The following is a 23,343-nucleotide window of genomic DNA, read 5'->3' as shown; positions in this document are numbered from 1 at the left end:
AGGTTTTTAATTTCTTTTTGAAAGAGTGGAGGGAGGGTTCCAGTCTGAGTTGGGGGGGAAGCTTGTTCCAGAGTGTGGGGCCCGCTACAGAGAAGGTGTGTTGTCTGGGGGGAGGGATGATAAGAAGGCCTGAGTTTTGAGATTGCAGATTTTTCTGGCTGATGAGTAGTTGGGGAGGGTCGTTTGTCCACTTGATGTTTTGGTTGCTGATGGTTTTATGAAGTAAGGTGAGAATTTTGTATTGTGACCGGTGGGGTATGGGGAGCCAGTGGAGTTCTTTTAGTATAGGGGTGATGTGTGCTGAGCGGTTGATGTTTGTGAGTGATCTGGCTGCTGCATTTTGTAGCAGTTGGAGGGGTTTTAATGTGGAGGCAGGCAGTCCGGTGAGGAGGGAGTTACAGTAGTCTAGCTTGGAAAGTATGAGGGATTGTAGCACAGTGCGGTAATCATAGTGGAAGAGGAGAGGTTTGAGCTTTTTTAGGACTTGTAGCTTGAAGAAGCCCTCTTTGATTGTCCTGCTGATGTGTTTTTTCATATTGAGATCCGAATTGAGGGTGAAGCCGAGATTTCTGACCTCGTTGGTGAGCATTTAGAAATTGGAGTACTTCCAGCATCTTGTGCCTAGAGTCCTCTTCCGTCTGAAGCTGAAAAGGAATGGTTTCAGACATTTCCTTGATGAAATTAATAAAAGACAGATCCTCTGGTGGAGAGCGTCGTCTTTCATCTGGTGGAGAGGGCTCTGATGGTAGATCATCTGTATCCTGGGACGAATCATCGGTCCAAGGATTATAGAGTTGATCTCCAGCACCTAGTGGGTCTCCAGCAGAGAGAAATGGTGCTAATCCTGAAGGACCAGGCCTAGGCATCGACGGCATCGGAGGAGGCACCAACTGCATCGGTGACATCAATGGACGAGTTGGCGGTAAAATCCCAGATGGTGGAATGGGTAACTGTGTTTCCTCTTCATCCGATGATAATGGAATCGGTGTGGAAGGTACTGGACCCACCGGTGCTCTTGGTTCCATCGGAGGTAGGCCACCGATCAACGCATCCAGTCTACCCAGTAGCTATGTGAGTGCTATGGGAGTCGGATCAATGACCGGCTCGGGGACCGGTACTGGCATCCATGGAGGATGGAAGTCCTGAAGTGCTTTACCAATGGCCTCTTGGATCATCCGATCCAATTCCTCGCGGAATGGGGCATGGAACCCCGGCACCGGAGTAGGAGGCAGCACTGGCGTAGCCGGAGGGTCCACCGGTGAAGGTGGTAGCATGGATCCCGGCACTACTGAAGGTGGGGAATGCCTCAGTGACCCGGTCACAGAAGAGGATGGGGCCTTTTCTGGACGGGGCTTCTTTGTCGGTGGCTCTGTCAATGCAGAGGACGTGCCTGGATCGATAAACTGAGTCTTCCGATGCCAGTGTCGATGCTTTTCACAATGTTCTCCTCGGTCCAATCGATACTTTTGGAATCGTCGACGCTGGAACAGCAGAAGTGTCCCGGTGCTGGCGAGAAGTCGATGGTATTGGCTCGGACGACGTTGAAGCTATCGATGGAGTCAGGGTTTTTAACTGAAAGGGAAAGTCCATCTTCTCTAAATGAGCCTTTTGGCCCTTCGGTGTCATTTGGGCACATTTGGTGCAAGTAAGGTCATCATGGCCGGACCCCAAACACATAACACAGACCCCATGCGGGTCAGTGATGGACATTGTTCGAGTACAGTTGGGGCACCGACGAAAACCCGATGCCATGACTCAGACAAAAATTTAGCCTTGGTGTGGTTGCTGGCCGGTAGGCCCTGAAGGGATAGCTCGACGGGAATCGACCGCAACAAGGGTAAAACCTTACCTTTCGACCGCGGAGTATGGATATCAATAGGGGTACCCCTATGGGTAAAGTTTTTTGAAAATTTTTGAATGAAGTTCAGTGAGGAAAATTCCTGTCGGGAATCTCCAGAGAGCTCCTTAACCCACGTGGCTACTGCTGCATGGAAAAAAGAAGACTGAAGGGGGACCCTTGCTGGATGCAGGGTCAGTGCATTGCTGGGCATGCCCAGTAGATGCCAGTCAAAGTTCTAGAAACTTTGACAAAAGTGTTCCATAATTGGGCTCCATCCTGATGATGTCACCCATATGTGAGGACTACCATCCTGCTTGTCCTGCGAGAAAATGGTGTTTCCGTTGGCAACGCCATGAGCTGTGCATGGTTCGATGGTCTGAGAGCTGCGCTTGTATTGAAGGTGCTGTAAGCGTGAATGTTCCTAAGTCTCAACGGCGCCTTAAATGGCACATCCTAGGCGAGGCCTGAATGGTATGCACAACTCAAAAATGTCATGCCTCCTTAATAGCACCAAAGGTGGCCTTAAGTCAAAGGGCACTAAAAACTTCTGCTGCTCCTATGGAGCTCCATCCAATGGTGATTGGTCAATGGGGCTGAAGCGTCAACAATACCTTTGCGCCAGATGTCCTGAAGTACCAAAATCTGTACTGTGCTCCCACGGCCTACTCAACCGCAAGGCAAAGGCAAATCCGGAGCCATGGGGGAAGGGGATTCTTGCACAAGGAGCACCACTCAGCCTAGCAACTTGAAAGCTAGAATTCCTAGATGAATTTTCAGAAGCCACAGGGAGCATACCTCTGGTAACAAGTCTTCTTTGTTTTTCTTCTCTTCATTTCTTCTATTTCCTTATTTTTATTTTTCCTTTTTTCTTGGAGGGGACAGCATTAAGTGCTGCAGAGGGGTTGCCATCAAAGGGGCAGGGGCAGCTAAAGAAATAAACTTGAATACAAGCCCGAAGGCCAGCAAAAAATAAAACAATCTTGGAATCTTCCTTTTTTCTTTTTAAAGTAGGACTAAAAAAATGCTGTTTAGGGGCTGCTGAGGCAGCAAGGCAACTTTAAAGACAAAAATTATATAAATTTTCGCAGAAAAGCAGAGATAGAGGTACATGTCCTTGCTGGTATTTGAACAAAAAAGACTGAGGGGCCAATGCAATAAGACGCACATTAAAATGGGTGCTCATATTGAGCGCCTGTTTTCCTAACGCACGCATGGCCGCATCCCCTGGGCACCCAATACAATATGTAAATGAGGGACTGCATAAAAGAGGATACGCAAGGGAAGAATTGTGCATTCCTAGCACTCAAATGCATTGGGCGCACATCTGTTTAATCCTGCTTCAGGCAGATTTCACCTCTTGCTATTGTACATGTAAAGTGTGAGTCCAGAATACATTTTTTTTTTTTACTTTAATCCATTACATTATACCTTTATTTTTAAACACCACAAACTGTAGAATTAAGTGTTGCAATGATACTAAGTAGGAAGAAACAAAGAGGACAGAATTTTTTAATTTCTTATGAGCCCTTGTCTCCCAGATTAACTTAACTCCACCTCCAGAGCTGGAGTTAAATTTTCCATGCACAAAGGTGTGTGTTGGGCGCCCAGCGATTTTTTTTTTTTGCATTGGGTGGGGGGCAATAGCCTCATCTATATGGAATTTACATGTGATGAGCACTATCGGCTACACATTTGTTTAGGCATGTATTTTGGACACGCTGATCCCTTTATTGCATTGTGCGTTAGTCTAGCACATCCAAAACACGTATCCAACCGAGCGTGGATACGCGCTAGGCTGGGCGCACTTTATTGCATCGGCTCCTGAGGGGGCTCATAAGGCAACACCTGCATGGGAATTCCCACACATGCTCAGTAGTGCAAACTTTCTACTAGCTGGGAGAAAGGGGTCTATTCAGTGCCACCAGATGACGTCATTCATATGTAAAGGCTAATTCAATCTTGCTTATTGCTGGAAAAAGTAGGTGCGTAGTTTAATTATGCACACACTTTTTCCCCCACACTCACAGTAGGTGTTCCACAAGGTGGAGAAAGCATTTGCACACATACTTTCAAAGTATGTGCATGTGTACACGAAGAAAGTAACACCTGCTTGGAAGCAGGTGCAACTTCCTGCATGTATGTGTAGGCTCATGCCAAGTACAAGCCAAAAATTTTCAAAAAGCGGACTTATGAGCATAAGCCCTCTTTGCCAATTCGGGCCCAAGTCTGCAGGAATTTGTAGCCACATACTTTGCCAATACGTGGGCTGCTGAAAATGATCTGTGTGTTTCTGTCCTGGTCTTAGCATATGAAGTTTTTCTACTATAGCTGCTTTTTCTTCTCTTTCACCAATGACTATACAGAGCTTTTATCCTTTTCATTTTATTGTGATAAGTTATTTTCTCTGTCAACTCTGTGAAATGTGCATCTCTGCTACCACTGTATTTTACAGCTATCAGTGAAGGGACCAATCATTGGTCTTCTCACCCAAATGAAGTGAATAGATTCATACTGTGTTGGGAGCAGTCAGATCATACCTCTAAGAGGCTGCTATGGTAGCTCAGTTCTTGGGGGAACCAAAGGCCTTATGTTCGGAGGCCTTGAACATGCCCTTCCCAGTCTAGGTGTAAAGCATTGGTATTTAGGATCAATTGGAGGAGTAGCCTAGTGGTTAGAGCAGTGGGCTACGAACCAGGAGACCAGGGTTCAAGTCCTGCTGTTGCTCCTTGTGATCTTGGGCAAGTCACTTTACCCTCCATTGCCTCAGGTACAAACTTAGGGGGTCATTTATCAAACTGCGGTAAGGCGTTTTCGCATGCGTTAAGGGCTTATCGCATGCGAAAAGCCCCGTTTTCGCATGCGATAAGCCCTTAACGCATGCGAAAACGTGTTTACCGCATGCGATCGCACCATATCGTATGGTGCGATGCAAATTACAAAAATGGGAGGAGTAGGGGCGGAGAGTGGGCTGGGTTAGGCTGGCTGCGAAGAGGTATCGCACAGCCATAACGCAAATTTTAACAACACCTCTTTCAGATGCATTAGGCTGTGCGATAGCAGCCGTGACCATGCGATGAAGTGTCTTCGCCATTTGCGATGTGTCCCTAAGGCTTAGTTTAGACAATTTGAAGGCTCCAGAGCCCCGGGGGGAGGGGGAGAGAGAGAGAGAGCGAGAGAGAGAGCCTGGCCAGAATAGCTGGTTGACTGCAGGAAATACTTGGCACTTATCGCAGAATATGAACTGGTATCGCACTAGCTCTTCGCACAGGTATGTATCGCCAATTGCGATAAATTCGCAATTAGCATAAAATACGCCCCTTTTCCTATCGCGTGCGGTATTTACCACATTTTGATAAATCCAGGCCTTAGATTGTAAGCCCTCTGGGGATAGAGAAATACCTACAGTACCTGAATGGAATATAAAAATGAAATAAAAAATTGATAGTCCCTCATCGTTCAAATTGCCATCCGTTAGCAGGAACTGTTAATTTTACTCTCACCAAGAAAAATTAAACTAGAGTCCATTAGAGAAATAAGTTTTTCCTATCTAGTACCTTGCTTGTGGAACTCTCTTCCTTTGGCCACAAGTTTGGAAAAGAATTACCTTAAGTTCAGGAAAGCTCTGAAGTTTTTCTTCTGTTTTGCAAGCTTTCACATCCAATTAGTTCTTTTTTTGTCAGTTTTTAGCATATTTTGAGCAATGTCTATCCTTGCTTCCTATTTAAGTTACTTACTGTCTCATTTAACTAGGAAGTCTTCTAGGAATTGCCATCCGTTATCAGCTAGATGATTTTCTCCTATGCTTTAAACCAGATTCAAGATTTTTACCTTGATTATATTTATTTATTTGTATTATGTTATGATTATTTATATTATGTTTACACTTTCACTCTGTTTAATTTGACTGATGCCATTTTATCCAGTTTGACTGATGTTATTGGTTTATGTAGTTTGTTTATTATGATACTGTTTAAGATTGTCAAAATAGAAATAATCTTCATCTATTCAGGTTTTATATACAAAACTGCAATAGATCAAACTAATAAATAACAATAATAATTGTTCATTAGAAGCCACCAAGAGAGGTTTTTTTTGTTTTGTTTTTAACTCTTCAGTAACTTATTTGGTGCTGCAGGCTTTCAATGACCGATTTCAATGGGATTTCACTGTCCATTGGGATTGTGTCTTGTGGAATGTAGCCAAGGGGATAATGTGAACTGTTGAAGCCATGAAGCCTAGCATTCAAAGGACACTGCAAGCTGTGGCCATTAGGCTTTGAAGTACCTTATTCACCAAAGATGGTGGGAAACAACTCCATTTTCTGTGAATCAAACAGAGCTCTGATGAATTGCGGCTGAAATGTTGGATTTTAGGTAATTTACAACAAACTCCAATAGTTCGAGGAGATTTATTACAACATTTAATCCCTCCACTGCTGTGCATATTCATTTGGGGTATCCTGAAAACTAGACAGGCTAGGTGGTCCCTAATGACTAGGTTGAAAACCATTGCTTTATAGCATAGTGCTGAGTAAAATATTTTTACAGGTTTGTTTTTTTTTAAGGCTAGGATGGCTGAATATGTGCGATAGACTATTTACGGTCTTTCTGTAATGCACAATCATGTGACATCAGGACTGTTTTGTCTGTTTTATGCCTCAGAGTCCAGCTGACGACGCACATTCATATGATGCACCTTCCCTGAACCATGCATGCTGCAGCAGGTGTTGGCCAGTTACTCTACGACTGGAGATAGTCATTCACTCGCTATGCATATGTGCTCATGGTCTTTGAAGTGTTACAGGCTTTCCTTTCTCTCTTTTGCCATATTGTCAGATTTTATTGGTTACCATGATATTTTCTGTCAGGTTATGATTTCTGCTATCCTCCTGAAAAGCCTTTGCTGCATTACTGTTATTGATCCTAGACCACCTTAATTAAAAAGAATTAGCTGGAAAATGATTCAATTTTCTTTTTATCTTCACGTAAATGAAGAAAAAAAAAAAACTTTTAATACTGAAACTTTCATGTACGTGCACAGGTCACAATCATACTTTCCAACCGTCTTCCAAAACTTGGTTTAAGACAGCCACAGGCACAGATGTGTGAACCTAAACAGGCTCTGGCCCCAGCATGCAAATAAGTCCTCTGAGATGTCCTGCCTTTTCTGCATACAACAGAGAAACTCCATTTGTTAACACTTTTGGCAACAAATAATGTAACTGTACAGAGTTCTAGCAGTCTTATTAGTACTAGAGAAAAACAGATTTTTTTGCATGCTAAGATACCTTTTACTGGAACACCATAAGACATAAAGATGGTGCTACACAAGTGCTTTTGAGACAGCATTAGTCCCTTTATTCAGATGTGATATGGACATCTAAACGCAGAAAAACTGTGTACTCTCGAAAGTCAGCGAACAGTAGCCCTTTGGCTAATTCTTGTGTGTGTCTAATATAAAAACATCATAGCATGCAAAGTATCCATAATAATGCATGTTAAAATGAACTGGTCTAATGCTACTTTTCAGCCTTGGCATCGATGGTGAAATACTGTAAAAACTTAGCAATGATAATGCTTTTCCTCCATCAGAATCACACATCATTTCACCCAGACTATGGAGCTGGATGCATCAGGACAGCACTGATAGTTTCCTCCTGGTTTTCAGTCTGGATAATTGGTATCCTTGGAGAATTTGTGTGTGCTGATGTTCGGAATGGTGAGGAAGGTCCCCTCTAGTCACCTGCCACTGCAGATTACACACAGTTTGGAAATGCGAAATAGTGCAAAGGAAAAGCAATTGAAAAGGGACAGATAACTGGCAGCAAAAGGGCATGACATTAAAAGTTATTATAGCAGTTACATTGGGGAGTTAACAAGGACCTTCCAACAAGTTTGAGAAAAAGTTCCCCAACTCCATTGTCCACATCTTCAGGATTCTATCCCCTATCTCTCAATCTTTCCCACCATCTCCTCATTCCTTATAAGTTCTCCTGCTCTTCATTGTCCCCTCTTGTGCTCCTACAACCTCCCATGTTTCACCCCCTCCTCTTACCATTCTTAGCCCCTAATATTCTCCCTCCTATTCCCCCACTGCTACCCCTCTGGTCTCCATCCATAGCCCCTTCCCTCTTTCAACCTCAATATCCCTCATCCTTTTCCTCTAGGCCCCCCCATCACTATACCTAGGAACTTTTGCATTATGTTCACACTAAGATTAGCATTGTGCAGAGTATGTTACACTCAGAACAATAGTGCCAGAAACTGTAGTGCAGATGCTAATATACCTACAGCAGGAAAGGCTCATCAGTGCCTACATGATGATTTCTGGCACTATTATATTCACCAGAAAACACCAAGGACCTGTTTCCACTCTCTATTAGACTTTTCCTCTCAACCACTATCTCTTTCCCTCCAGTCTGCAATTTCTCTTACCTTCCTCAGATCTGCTTGTGGTCCTCATTTCCCATCCTCTGAAGACCCCTGACTTTCCTTCCCTATTCCCTCTTTCCTTATCCCCTCACTCTATACATCTCCCCTCTCCCTTTATGCACCACTATACCTCTCTCCCCCATCATGCCTCCCTGTATCAGGTACTCCTTCCTGTTACCTGTCACTTTCCCTCCAAACTAGAAAAGCTACATGACAGCTGGCTATACAGGATAAGTGTCAGGGAAGCTGAAGCATCCTCTCTTGTATGTTTTGCTACTCACATTAAGCAAAAGAGAGGGAAGTGCATAAGTGCAACAACATGGTGCACTTATGTGCATGGTGGTCCAGGTCCATGTTGGCAGAGTTAACACCCAGCACCATTTGGAAGAGATCCTGCTCCTCCTCCTCCCCATGTTTCCACTTCAGAATGGAAATATGGGCCACAGAAGAAGGGAAGAAGCAGCCAGAGGAATAGCAAATGTGTGTGTGATGGAGCTTTTCCAATACTACTGCTATCCCTGCCAAAATGGGTCTCCATGTAATATCACAGTTGATTGGAGAGGCACTAACTCTTGCCAACGCAGGCTCAGGTTTCCTTCTGGCGCCTGCTGCATGTCCAGACTTCTAGTCAATCCAGGGTCACCTGTCCTAGCTGCAGCAAAGAGGGCTGGAGATGGCAGCCTCTGTGTCTACTACTGCAGATGCCTTGGAGGCAACGGCCCCACCACACTGTGAAGGATGCAAGAATGTCCCAAACACCAGTGTATTTTAAATGTTTATCAACAGTAAGTTCTCTTGTTCTTCTCTATTGGTTAATTCTGAAGCCTCTCTTTTGCACAAATAATGCTGGATTCTTTAAAATATAATTTAGCATTTGTACAACCTTCAGTTCTATAGATTAGCGATTCTCAACCAATGTGTCGCGTGCTACCGGTCTCCCGCCGTTCTTTCTCCTCTTCCTTCACCAAGCAAGAGATGGACAATCTTCCACTGCTGCCATTGCCACCCGGGCTGTCAGCACGTTCAAGCTCGGATGGGAACAGCAGCAGTGTTAGTGGAGGCAGGCAACTGCGGCTGGGCCTTTTCTTCTTCCCGCATCTGCCCCCGTGGCCCGGAACAGGAAGTGATGTGCAGTGGGGTGCACGGGAAGAAGAAAGAGCCATGCTGCATGGAAAAGTAGTGGCGGCAGCATCAGCCCCGAGCAGTAGCATGGGCCCGGAGCAAAATCCGAAGCAGCTGGCAATCGGCAAAGGAGACAGCAGAATTAGCCTCCCGTGGCCGATGGGATTCTTCTTTCTTGGCCTGCGGGGGCTAGAGGAGGCTGCTGCTGCAGCTACCATTTGTGCTCGGGGGGGGGGGGGGGGGGGAAGGAGGAGGGGGGGCAGGAAGTGAGAGAGAGAGAGCCAGCCTGTCTAAGTGAGAGAATGTGTGTGTGATTGAGAGAAACTGGTCAGAGAGGTTGTGTGTGTGTATATATGAGAAACAATGGAAGTGACTGGTCAGGGAGATGACTGGAGTGTGTGTGTGTGAGAGAGAAAGTGATTATGGTATTGAGAAGTCTGTGCATGTGGAGAGAGCTAGCATAGGAGTGAGAAATCGGGTGTGTGTGAGACACAGCATGGAAGTGAAAAGCTTGCATATGTAAGATAGAACATTGGAGTGGGAAGTCTGTGTGTGTGTGTGTGCGCATGAGAGAGAGAGACTGTTCGGAAAGGTGTCTGGTGTGTGTGTAAGAGAAAAACTGGTTGGGAGATGATTGGTGTGTGAAAGACAGAAACTGGTATGTGTGTGTGAGAGAGACAGAGAGACTGGTCATGGACCCTAAGGAAGAGGACCATGAGTACAGAGCTTCAACCACTACTGCTGCTTCTGGTGTGTGCTACTGGCCTGCATGGAAGAGGAATAGGAGAGCTGCTGGAGGGGGTAAGTAAAGGTGGCTTTTTAAGTTTATTTTTCTTGATTGACTGCCATTTTAAATTACTGAATATTATATGATGTGTCTGTTTTGAAATATTTTATTGGTGTTTGGAGAATTTTAAATAATTTTTAATGAGTTTTTAATTGTTGGATATTGTTCTCTTCATAGTTGTTTTGAAACATTTATTCTGCTTTTTAGTATAGTTATACAATTATTTCTGTGTTGGGATCTATAGCTGCTTGGCTAGTTCTGTTTTCCTAATAGGAGGTTTATTGGTGTTTAGGGCCTGATTTAATATTTGTAGTGTTGCCTTTTCATAGATAGGGTTGCTCCTGTTTGAGTGTATTCCATAATACAGGTATAACTGTGTGCGGATTAGTTTATGTGCATTACTGCAGATCCTGGGAGTATGTTAGGTCGGTTCTGTGATTGTGACCGAGGTGAGGTATTTTACTGTATCAGTCTTATTTGTTCTATTTTCTCAAGAGGACATATCTTTTCATAAGTAGGGCTATTGAGCCTGGTTGTAGGAGTTTGTGTTGCTGTAACCGAGATGACACCAGAACCAGAAAATCTTTTTTTGTAAGGTGAGTTGTTCGGGGAATGTCATAATTCTGTTTTACATCCATAATTGTGGGTCAGGGAGGTTCCTGTGGATGCAAACTGTACTTTTACATTTAGCCCCATGATGGTCATATGTTCAATGTGTCATGCATGTGAGAATCATCTGTCAGGCCTGTGTCCCGACAGCAAAAAGGCTGAGAACCACTGCTAAGGACTATTACCTATTCGCTGCTCAAGATACAGACATTCTTTTCTATGAAACCAAGACAAGCTGGAAAAGCACATAATCTATACCCAGTACAAATTTACCAAATTTCTCATTCACTCTTCTTTTCCCACTGGGTTCCAGGTTGCCAACTTGCCTGTGTGGTGAGGAACAGGTCCTAGTTAGCAGCTCCTTCTCTTCCTGTGCCACTATAAATCAGGCACCTTCCCTGGCACACCCCATCCTCTGGGATCTGTGCTCCCTGCCCGAGTTGCCATTGCCTCCATCCCATTCCTCTCCAAGTACCTGCCATTTCTGGCATAGTGCCATTCATTCTGTCACAGTATCCCCAGAATCAAGAAAATGTTGTGCCCATCCCAAGCCCCACTGGGCTGCTGCCACCCAGGAAGACCCGACTGGTGGATGGCAGATGAGATGCAAGAGCAGGATGAAGGAGCCATGGAAAAGTAGAGCTTTAAGCTCTCTCAGCAGGGAACTGTCCTACTCCTCACCTGGCCTATAGTAACCATCAACCAACCTCCCCGCTCTGCTTTCGCCATGTCTGAAACATCTGCACCCAGTACACACAGATGGGCATATAAAATGCAGATTAAGATTACAGGCAGGTTTGTTTGATTCTGAAACGTGCCTAAAATGTTCTGCAGGGGATGAACAGCTACTGAAACTTGAGTTTGTGCAGGGAAAAAAAGTTACTATTTTCTGGTAACTGATACTAGGTTCAGCAATTCCTGAAAATATTATTGCATATTGAACCTAACTTGTAATACAGTCATTGTACCTCTGCTTCCCCCCAGGTCCCTCACTTTGGGGCCGATGCAATACCGCACGCAGCAGCTAGCGAATGGTTTATCACGCGACTGGACGCACATTTTGGACACGCATCATAACCCCTGATGCAATACGGGGATTGGCACATCCAAAATGTGCATCCAAATCACCGTGTAGCTAAATAGCGCTCATCACATGTAAACTCCATGTAGATGAGGCTATTAGCTAAACCCCACGTTGCAAAAACATTTCCTGCATGGCCAATGCGCCCATTGGAACGCTGCAAATTTTACACCAGCCTGGGGCTGGCATAAAGGTATGCCACGCTCAAGGACACATTGAAAAAAAAAGAAAAATCCTGCTTTCTGTGATTCCTTCTAATAGTATCGTAGCGATACTAAGTAGGCGGAATCAAATAAAGCAGATTTAGTTAAAAAAAAAAAAAAGTTTTTGAAAAAAAAAAAAAATTATGGACCCCAATAGACACACATAAGATACACCCACTTGACAGCCACCTCTCCTGTGTGCCCGATGCCAAGGAGGCACTAGGAACCCACACATTTTCTCTAGCGCCACCTTTTTTGCACAACCCCTAATTTAAATATTGGATCACATGCCTAGGAAAGTGGCTGGGCACGCGTTAGGAAAACAGACACTCAACACTGAGCGCCTGTTTTCTGCGCACAAATATTGCATCGGCCCCTTTGATATAACAGATAAAAAAGATTTTAAAAGTCGGTTTGTAAAACCTTGAACCATTGTTTTCCTCTCTGAAATAAGCCCTCCTCCCTACTTAAGATACCTGAAGATACGACAGCCAATTTCTCAAAACAACTTATGCAACACTGCTTCAGATTAACCATAGCATGAAGCCCCAAGGGTAATAGAAAAGTCACAGAAATTCTAACTTCCTCTTTTCTTCAGTTCTCCTCCCTTCCTCCCCTTAAACAATAGTTTTAAAGCGAGTAATAATTCCTGGCGCTGAGGTGCATGGATTAGGTAACAGCTAGAACAAATTGTGGATGTAAGCAATTAAACACATGTGAAATGCCACTTAACATACAACACTGGGGGACTTTGGAGACCCAGGCTTTGGTCTCAGGGATGGTGTTGTCCAGGTAGGGGTGGAAGACAAAGAAAGGTTCAGCTTAGAATGAGGCTTCTTTGCCAGCACATAGACCATTTGACAGATCAGTGATGGTGGAGTGGGGAGGAAAGGAAAAGAAAGAAGCCATGATTTCTCACATCTCTCAACTTCAAATGCATTGTGGCATATTCAGCTGAGCTTTTGCCTTGCTGTTTCCCTCAGGGAGTTGTTGAGAAAACCATAGGGGAGCATCTTCTCTGAAAGCAAGGAGATTCTTCCATCCCAACTTTTAAAAGCCAGACAAATATCCAGCAAAATTTCTGTGGTCATCTATTGCAAAACACTGCTAAGTAACCCCTCCCCCCGACACACACACACAAATATGGTCACCAGTGTGCATACCTGGGAACTTTTGTCTTCCAGTCACCCTGAGATTACCATGGATTAGCGGGAGGAGGGGGAACGGGGGGAGGGCAACTGCACAGTAGGACCAGATGCTCTCACATGTGCTCTCATAAACACTCTTACATGTTCACACTTACTTTCACTGCTCATTCTCTCACATTCTCACATGTCCATTTACACCTTTACTTCTGCCATTCTCCCAACACACACACACACACTCACTCACGTCTCTCCGTCTTCCATACACGCATGCTCACTTGCACTCAGCTCTCTCCTACTCACCTACATACACTCTCAGATCTCTTCTTCCTACACAAATACAAACTCACTCACTCTCACAGACATGCTCATTCATTCTCTCTCCCCCCCCCCCCTTTCAAAATACACTAGCAACAGCAGACTAACTTGGGCTCCAGGAGTTTTGAAGTGGACGCTGCCTATTTCTTACTCCTCGTTTGATGCACGGGCAGGAAATTGCAATGTTGATTGACCAAGGCAAATAGGATGGGGTGGGCAAGTGGCTGGATACAGGAAACAGACTGTGCAGGAGCAGGTGGTGTCACGAGGAAGCGAAGTTAAGAGTTAAAAAGGTCCAGAGATGGTAGAAATCACTGTCTAGTTCTTCCTTTTTCAGCCGCGCAAGACCAATGACATTCCTTTCTTCTTTCCAGGTCCAAGCAGATTGGTTTTGCTGCAACACTCGGAGATTTCCGGTATTGGCCCACAGACCCGGTAATTCTTTTAGAATTCCGGAGTCTCTGGGTCAAATCTGGAGAGTTCCCAGGTATGCCAGTGTACCAGATTTTCCATGTAACAAAGAGTACAGTTCCTCTATGGACAAATGGAGAAAGTGCAAGGAAATGAAATCTCTGAATCAGTGAATATGCTTCCCAAAACAAAAAAAATAAACAAAACTAAACCAAACCAAAAGCTTTCAACCTGTTGACCTCTGGACAGAAATAGCTCTCCTCAGCCTCTTTTTTACACATGCATTTATATTCAAAATTGAGAGCAGCTTTAAAAATAAAATCAAGCTTTGAGTGACTTTAAAAAACACTATTTATCAGAATCAAGTGGAATCTGCGTCACCAAATGCCATTTGGAAGGGACCACATACAGCATTCAAGCTATGAAATTTTATAAAATGTAAAAGCAGAGCAGGAGGAAAAAAAAAAAGATATTCCGTGCTTTATACAAGTCAATCTGCTGAGCCCAATGGGCTTATTTTGGACATCCTCTCAGAAGTATTGTTCATATCTCGATTCAAACAACCAAACAAGGTTTATCAAATGAAAAATAGTGGAAAACAGGGGGCAGAGAACTTTTTTTTAGTGTGTGTGTGTAGGGGGCGGGGGAGAGAAATGGAGGAAGCAGAGGTTTTATTTTCACAGGATTTCCTGATTCTGCTCCGCAAAAGCCTTTAGTATACCACAATATGTGTAAGTTAAAGAGATCTTTGTCCAGCACGGAACATACAAAATGCAGGGTATAGAAATCTGCAGGGGTGGGAAACTTTTTCCTAACTTGAGCAACAGCCCACATTTTAAGGTGCCAGTGTAAAAGTTATATTTATTTGTGTAATTAGTTCATGCATGTTCATCGGTAGTTCAAGGTGAGTAACATTCAGGCACCTCCTGTCGAAAGCAGGCTGAATTAGCCATGCTGAATGGGACATCCTCTGGCGGCCCTTAGGCGGAGTTTCTCTCATAGACCACAGAGCTTTTGCTGTCAGGACTGTGGTCTCATGTCACCCAGGGCCTAGAGGCAGCGAGCCCAAAAGATCACGCACCTTAAAGGACATAGGCACCAGCTCCTATGCCCCGGCGTCAGAGCATCACTCGTCCCACTCATTCCCGGGGCTGAAGATGGATCGCCTGGAAAAAAACATTCTTCCCTGGGGCTTTAGGGTAAGCAGCAGAGCCAAGGGGGATGTGTCACCCCAATGCTCCCTTCCTCCCATGGCCCGTGAAAACACTGGGAGTCAGGGGATGCACCAAGTCAGGTGCTTGTGGGCGTCAGCTGCGCTGTAAGAGCAGCACCGATGCATGTGTCAAAATGGAGCAGGGACAATGCTTCATGCAAGAAGGACTTGGCGCTTGCGAAGAAAGTACATCCCAACACATGACACAGCGATGCGTCAAAGAGCCATGTGCTCCGAAGCGTGCTTCTCTGGGCCTGCTCACATCAATGCAGATACCGGCAAAACAAGCATCGACGCACATCCACGACTCGACACATCAGTCCATGACACACCTGATGCTGACAAAGCATGTGTCGAGTCAGAGCCACAGGGGTAAGGTGGCCAGCACAGACCTCCCCAGGAAAGGCCTTCGAAGAAACAAATGTCACAGCAGGACCCTCAGGTCATCTTCTTGCCAGAAGAACTTCTTGAATTTGATTTTCCGGATGTGGACCCACTCTCTGATTATCCCTTGTCGGGGGGATCCTCTGGCTCATCCCAGAGGGTGTACTCAGATATATCTTCAGTGTCCAGGAGGAAGAGACATTCACCCCAACTTCAAGAGCCCCTGTCGAAGAGAGACAAACCATCCCGCGAGGTTGAGCCTTCTATGCCCCGCAGTAAGGGACCTGACTCCAACATCCTCTTGGCTGCAGTGCCCTCACCGTCCAGGAAGTCCAAATCTGCCCTAGGCAGGGGACAGGAAGGTATAAGATCCACTGCCCCAACGAGGGAGCAGTTAACCCCCACGGAGGGAGGATTAGCTTCCCAGGCAAAGTCCCAGATTTCCACGATTCTACACAGCTTCCTTACATCCTTGGATAGAGCAAGCAGAAGCATCTGCCACCAAGCCCCTCAGAGGAATTGTCCCCAGGGAATGAATCCCCTTCCCCGCAGCAGGAGGTCTACAGTCCGCAAGAAGAGAGGGGATCCCATCCGCAATTCTCCCCACAGCTGGTCTCGGAACCCAGCAATTTCCCCCCCTATTTCTTCAGGGTCATCTACTGGAATACCGTCAAAGGAACCTCCAGAGCCATTTTCACCAATAGAGGACCTCCCATACTCCAAATTCATTGACATTTGGGGGTGCTACTCAAGGCTGAGACCAAGAAAGTGCCATATCCTAGAGCGGAGGTCCTCGGCATTTTAAAGATCTTCAAGGTTCTGTCAGAACAGACAGCGCTGCCTTCCCATGCGGTCCTGGATGCAGTCCTGGCGATGTCCAGAAAAACAGATCTTAAGTTTCGGATAAGGAAGTCCCCTTACTATGGTATGGTGCAGCTGCCACATGCCTTGATAGTGGTGGAGTCAGCCATGAAAAAGGCAAAAAAAACCCCCTAGGCTCCACTTCAACATTCCGCCTGGGAAGGATAATAGTTACCTGGATGAGTTTGGGAGGAAGGCCTTCCAGGCGGCCATTTAAATGCGAAGATTCAGCAACATCAGTTCTACATCACTAAGTAACTATGAGGGCATAGCCAACAATGTGCTACCCCAGCCCTTCATGGATATAGAGGAAGGACTGCATCAGCTCCTTCGCACGATATATGAGGCTTTTGAAACATCGGTCCGTAGAATGGCCTGGTTGAGGGCCAGTGCCACCCGTGAAGACATGCATGAGAAGTTGGCCAATCCACTATGAAGGGGCAATAACCTCTTTGGGGATAAGCTGCGGAAGATAGTTTCAGGCTGAAGGAACAGAATGTGGCAGTCTTGTCCCTGGCTTCCCTGAATGAGTAACCATCCGCTGCCAGGAGATATTACACCAGATTCCTGAAACCCAGTTACCAGAGATGCCCTTTCAGGCCGTACACATCTTATCATGTACTGGCTTTTCCATAGCCCAGACAGCAAACGCAACATTCACAGCCCAGGAATAGACCAAGGGGCCAGTGCCAGCAGAGCCAGCCATCTAGTGCTGGCCAGAAACCGCTGCAAAGTTTTTGAGGACGGCCAGGCCACAACTACCGCTATGGGAGGGGGAGAGGTGAATAGCCAATTTTTTCAACTCTTGAACAGTAATCACATCGGACTGTTGGGTATTAAGTATTGTCCACAAGGGTTACCAACTGAATTTCAAGACAATCCCAACTCTCCCGGTGCCCTACCCCTTCTCTGTGGAACCATGCACAAACGTTAATTTTGCAAGAAGAAGTGAGCTCACTACTTCAGCAATATGAAATCCAAATGGTACCTGTGCACAGGTGCAAAAGGAGTTTCTATCCCCAATACTTCCTCGTCCCCAAAAATCGGGGGGGGGGGGGGGGGGGGGGAGGGGTGTCTCCACCCAATCTTGGATTTACGGGCCCTCAAGAAGTTCATTTGAAGGGAGAAGTTCAAGATGACATCCCTAAAATCCATTCTGCCTTTTCTCCAACACACCATTCTTTCTGGCATTACCTGCATTTCCAGGTCGTCAATGAATGCTCCCTTTTGGACTATCGTCAGTCCCAAGAGTCTTCACCAAGTGCTTAGTGGTAGCGGTGGCTCACCTCAGACAGAAGGAGATTAAAGTGTTCCCTTATCTGGACAATTGGCTTCCAGTGGCCTCAGAAGTGAATGTTCTTCAGACTCACTTGCAGAAGACGAAAGATTGCTTAGAAGCGCTAGGATTCGTAATAAACTATGAGAAGTCCAGCCTTCAGCCAACGCAGATTCTTCAGTTCACTGGAGCCAAGACAGACACTGTGGTAGGACTCAATGGACTCAATTCACTCAACCAAGACAGTGCTATTAATCAGGGTCATGCAAATAGCATGGTGGCTGTCCCCACCAACCCTCACAGTGGGAGCCCTGATCCGGAGCCCGGCACACCAACTGGTTCTGACCACGGACGCTTCCCCCAGAGGCTGGATAGCGCATTAGGACCATCTAAAAATGCAGGGGTTATGGTCATCATCGGAGATCACGTTCCAGATAAATCTGCTGGAGTTGAGGGCGATTTGGAATGCCCTTCTCATGTTTTTTTTTACGTTCGGGTAAAAAAAAGTCATGGTCCACATGGCCATGTTTTACATAAAGAAGGAGAGTCAAGTTCCTGGACCCTATGCAAGGAAGCGATTCAGATCCTCAAATGAGCAGAGGTGCATTCCATCTCCCTACAAGTGACCTATCTCCCGGGTATTGCAAATATCGAAGCCAACTGGTTCAGCAGGGTATTCCACCCACACGAGTGGGCTCTAAACCAAAGGGTGGCAGACGGTCTCTGAGGCGTGGGTTCCCCGTTGCATGGACTTCTTCGCAACAGTACAGAACAGGAAAGTTCGGGCATTCTGCTTGGTTTATCCAAGCCAGGAGCAATTTGCACAGGATGCATTCCTCATCCCTACATGTTTACCCTCCGATACCGCTCATCTCTTGAACCATACAAAAATGCATTATGGACATCGCAGACCTGATCCTCATTGCTCCGGCGTGGCCAAGACAACCTTGGTATGCCTATCTAGTTCAGCTGTCCATCACGCCTCCTATCTTGTTGGGAGACAGTGCGGATCGACTGATTCAAGAAGGGGGGGACATTGCTGCACTCCTCGCTTCATCTCACTGCTTCGAAATTCAAAGGAGAGTATTAAACCACATGTGGTTATCAACAGAGGTCCAAGATATTCTAATATAGTCATGGAAGTCTGCCACAAGGAAGAACTATCAGGGCAAGTGGTACAGTTGCAATACCTGGTGTCAAGGCCATTCTCCTGCTCGCCTGAAACCTTACTGGAGTACCTGCATATGCTCTATAAATCGGGGCTGGCAATGGCCTCCGTCAGAGTTCATGTGAGTGCTATTGTGACGTATCACCACCTATACAATGGCCTTCCGGTTTCGAACCATCCCTTGATTTTTCGCTTCATGAAAGGAATCTTAAAACTAAGACCACCAGTGGCCAAACCTCTGGTCCCTTGGGACCTTAACCTGGTTTTGGAACAGCTCATGTTCCCATCCTTTGAACCAATGGACAGTAGCTACATGAAATACCTGACCTGGAAAGTAGTGTTCCTGGTCGCAGTAATTTCAGCAGGATGGTCCAGCGAATTTCAGGCCCTAGTTCACTACCCTCCATATTTGCAGTTTGACCACGACAAGGTGACCATACGTACTCAACCCTCCTTCTTACCTAAGGTGGTATTGGCTTTTCACCTGAATCAAACCATCATGTTGCCAACATTCTCCTCAAAGCCACATAGCAATGACAGGGAATGTCTCCTTCACACCATAAACTACAAAAGAGCTTGAACTTACTACAAGCGGAGGACACATGCAGACAAGAGGACTTCTCAACTCTGTATCTTTCAATCCGAATACACCTGGGCTACCAGTGGCAAAGAGGACTCTGTCAAACTGGATATCCCAATGCATTCAATTTTGCTACTCCAAAAAGTCAGCAGAACTTCCCAACAAAGTCAAAGCGCACCAAGTACGGGCAGCTGCTGCTTCAACTGCATATCTTCATATGGTAGCGTTGCTGGACATTTGTAAGGCAGCCACGTAGTTATCGCTGCATACCTTCACGGCACACTACTGTCTAGACCAGCAGGCATCTTCAGACGCAGTACTAGGTTCAGCAGTGTTGACCTATGCAACAAAATGGCGAGGCTGTCCACATCACTGGCGGGTTGTGCACACAAGAATTATCTACAACTGCAAGGGGTTGCCATCCCCTACTTCAGTGTGCAGAACACAACCCTAAGCTAGGAACTCCCAGACAGCACGGCTAATTCAGTCTGCTATCGATAGCAGGATGAAATTAGCCATGCTGACCCGCCCACCTCCCTGGACAGCCTCTCTGATCTCCACTCTGCTGGATACACTGAGGAGGAGATGGCGATCACGCAGGAAGACGTATGCAGCCACACAGAGCAAAAGCTCTGTTATCTCTGAGAGAAGCTCCACCTTAGGGCCGCTGGAGGACGTCCCAGAAAGCATGGCTAATTCATCCTATCTACGGAAACACCATTTATGGTAAGCACATTTTCTTTTCTTCTCCGTCCTCAGAAAATGTAAGTTTGTACCTGAGGCAATGGAAGTTAAAATGACTTGCCGAAGGTCACCAGGAACAGCAGTCAGATCTGAACCCCGTTTTCCCTGATTCTCAGCCTGCGGCTTTAACCACTAGATTACTGCTTCACTCAGAACATGTCTTTTTAGCTATTTTTTTTTTGTTATTGTTTTTTTTCATTTTCTGCCCACACCCCCACCACCCCTTCAGCCTCTCTTTGTGTTCAAAATGAGAAGCTGCTCTCCCCAATTGCACAATCATGGCTCCTTGCCTGCATGGATCCAGCTCCTCTCCCAGGCGGGAGGTGCCAAGTTTTAGACAACTGGGATACCTGGTGCCCAGGAGATTTCTTGGGTATCTGGATGGGTTGTAAGACAATGGAATTATAATGAAATGAGAATTTTCAAAAGTGATTTATTTACTACATGATTTACTTGTTCCTACATATAATGAATATTTATACTAGTAGGGTAGTTAGAATGATGCTAGTATGTACAACTTTATACTATATTAGCAAAGATTGTGCCATACAGAAAGATGCATGGGCAGACTAGATAGAAATAGGACAGCAGAAAAAGACCATTCGGCCTATGTTTCTATGTACTTATACTGAAATCAGCATCATTATTTTACATTATCATAAATCAGTTGTCAAATGCAGACTGCCAATCAAGTTTTATTCATTCACAGCTCAAAATCCTAAAGGAAGGAAACATGCACCAATGATGCACTGGCAGGCAGCATAATTACCTGAAAACATTATTCAGGTATCTACAAAAAACATGGCTAGCCTGATATTCAAGATGTTTTTAATATTCTTTGTTTGGACCACAGCCAATAAATCCAGTTAAAATGTCCAAAATGTCCACCCCCTCCCGATCCATTTCTGTGACATGAACATAGACAAAAGCAGAGCTGGCAGGCTGCAGTCATTAAGCCTGAAAGGCTTCGCTATGTACCACTCTAATACTACTAATTTCTACAGCGCTACTAGACATACACAGGAACTCTCTGTCCTCACCCACAAGCTACTGCACTGTACAGAGAAAAAGTCTTCCTGTACAATATGGTATTTTCAGCGATCACAGGATCTAAATGTGGTTGAAGCATGATGCCTTTAATATCAGGTGGGTTCGCACTAAAGGCCCACCTGTTCTCTTAGGGCTTCTTTCCATACAGACTTAGCATCTGTCTGTGCCTACCAATGATGTCCCTTGCTCACAAATTTCAAGATGAATTGTTACTAGAATTGTATATTGTGGCAATGATCTATTTAGCGCTGTAGAAAATATAAATACATGAGATAAAATTGTGTGTGGAGAGAGAACAAGTTTAATAAAGACCTGCATCATAACTTTCAAACAGAGGAAATACAAATTGCAATAACTGACACTGGGGAAAAAAGTCTTCCAATTAAGGACATTTTAGCCAAGTCAAATTTACATCTGTAGAGAATCAGAGTTTGCTATGCTCTCTATCAATAAAGTTAGACAAAACAAGTGGGATGTAAGTATTGCTAAACCTTTGATAAAAATAAAATGTTATTGCCATTTAGTCATTTACAAGGTTTGCAGCAGTGCAACATGAGGGGCTGAGGTTACACAAAGTGTATGGGGATTTGGAAGGATAGAGAGAGGGTCCTCCTAATTTCCCCTCTTACCTCAAGCATAGGCCGGGCACTGTCATGGATTGAAAGAATGTGAGTGATGTTATTCTTGTGCAATTCTTCTACATCTCTAGCATCTGGAGGAAAGAAGAAAACAAGCAAAATACATATATATATTTTTTTTAAAATCATGCCAGAAAAATCAACAACAAAAAGAAAGCCTAAAGTACATTGTGTGCAAAATCTTGACAAACAGGAGGGTTGATCTGGGCTTTTTACACACATGCTGAGAAACATGACCACTAATATTTTTTTGAAACTTTGTGAACTGAAAGAACAACCGGAAAAAATATATGGTTCCAAAACTGATCAAACACCTTTCGCAGACAAAAAATAAATCCTAAACAAATGCTGCAGCTTGCAGTACTATATAAAGCACACTGGAGAAAAACATTTTGTCAACAAAATAAGTTTTTTTTATGTTGCCCTTTTCACATTTTAAAGTTACCTGCTGCCATCCTCTTGGAGAACAAGGAATTGCTCTCTTATTAATCAAGTGCCTAATTATTAAATGGGAAAGGGCTAGCAGAACCATTATATTCACTGCTGCATGTGTGTCATATTCAGCTGTTGCCAACTATTTACCTAAGAACATGCCATACTGGGTCAAACTAAGGTTACGTCAAGCCCAGCATCCTGTTTCCAACAGTGGCCAATCCAGGCCATAAGAACCTGGCAAGTACCCAAAAACTAAGTCTATTCCATGTTACTGTTGCTAGTAATAGCAGTGGCTATTTTCTAAGTCATCTTAATTAATAGCAGGTAATGGACTTCTCCTCCAAGAACTTATCCAATCCTTTTTTAAACCCAGCTACACTAACTGCACTAACCACATCCCCTGGCAACAAATTCCAGAGTTCAATTGTGCTTTCAGTAAAAAAGAACTTTATCTGATTCATTTTAAATGTGCTACATGCTAACTTCATGGAGTGCCCCCTAGTCCTCCTATTATCCGAAAGAATAAATAACCGATTCACATTTACCCGTTCTAGACCTCTCATGATTTTAAACACCTCTATCATATCCCCCCTCAGCCGTCTCTTCTCCTGTTGCACTAGACACTTAAAGTACAGGAAATATTAACAGACATACAATTTAAATTAGCAACAATCAGCAAGAGTAAGAAAGTCTATTTGTTAAATGACCATGCTGTTTTTTTATACATATTTTCATCTACTTGAAAAATTAAGCTCCTTAATTTAGTCATTTATGCAATGTAGTGAATTTCCAGTTAATGAGCAGCACTCACATGCAGTCTTTGTAAGATGGGGTGTCAAACTGCAATCCTGAAGGGCCACAAACTGGTTTAATTTTAAGGATATCCCTAATGAATAAGCACAAAATATATTAGCATACAACTGAAGCACTGCATGTAAAGATGTTGTACATATCTGTTTGTGGGCCTCAAAGACTGCAATCTGACAACCCAGGTTCAGGTGTATCAAAGCATCAACCTAGAACTGGACCATAAGCCCACAATCTAGA

The 23,343-nt window shown here is 44.7% G+C and overlaps 1 protein-coding gene across 2 annotated transcripts in view; it reads right to left on the bottom strand.

Moving 5' to 3' along the window:
* DUSP22 (dual specificity phosphatase 22) overlaps window positions 1-23,343 on the bottom strand; it is a 197,661-nt gene that overhangs the window by 127,555 nt on the left and 46,763 nt on the right. The window contains exons 3-4 of one of the 2 annotated variants that reach the window (XM_029590525.1): window positions 23,108-23,182; window positions 21,853-21,935 (exon numbers count right to left, since the gene is read on the bottom strand). In XM_029590525.1, coding sequence (XP_029446385.1) covers window positions 21,853-21,935; window positions 23,108-23,182 — 158 coding nt within the window. The remainder of the gene's footprint in view (window positions 1-21,852; window positions 21,936-23,107; window positions 23,183-23,343) is intronic. The other variant, XM_029590526.1, reaches the window with a different exon arrangement.

The sequence above is a fragment of the Rhinatrema bivittatum genome, chromosome 2 (assembly GCF_901001135.1).
Source record: "Rhinatrema bivittatum chromosome 2, aRhiBiv1.1, whole genome shotgun sequence".
NCBI lineage: Eukaryota > Metazoa > Chordata > Amphibia > Gymnophiona > Rhinatrematidae > Rhinatrema > Rhinatrema bivittatum.
This window is presented reverse-complemented; position numbering and strand designations above follow the sequence as displayed.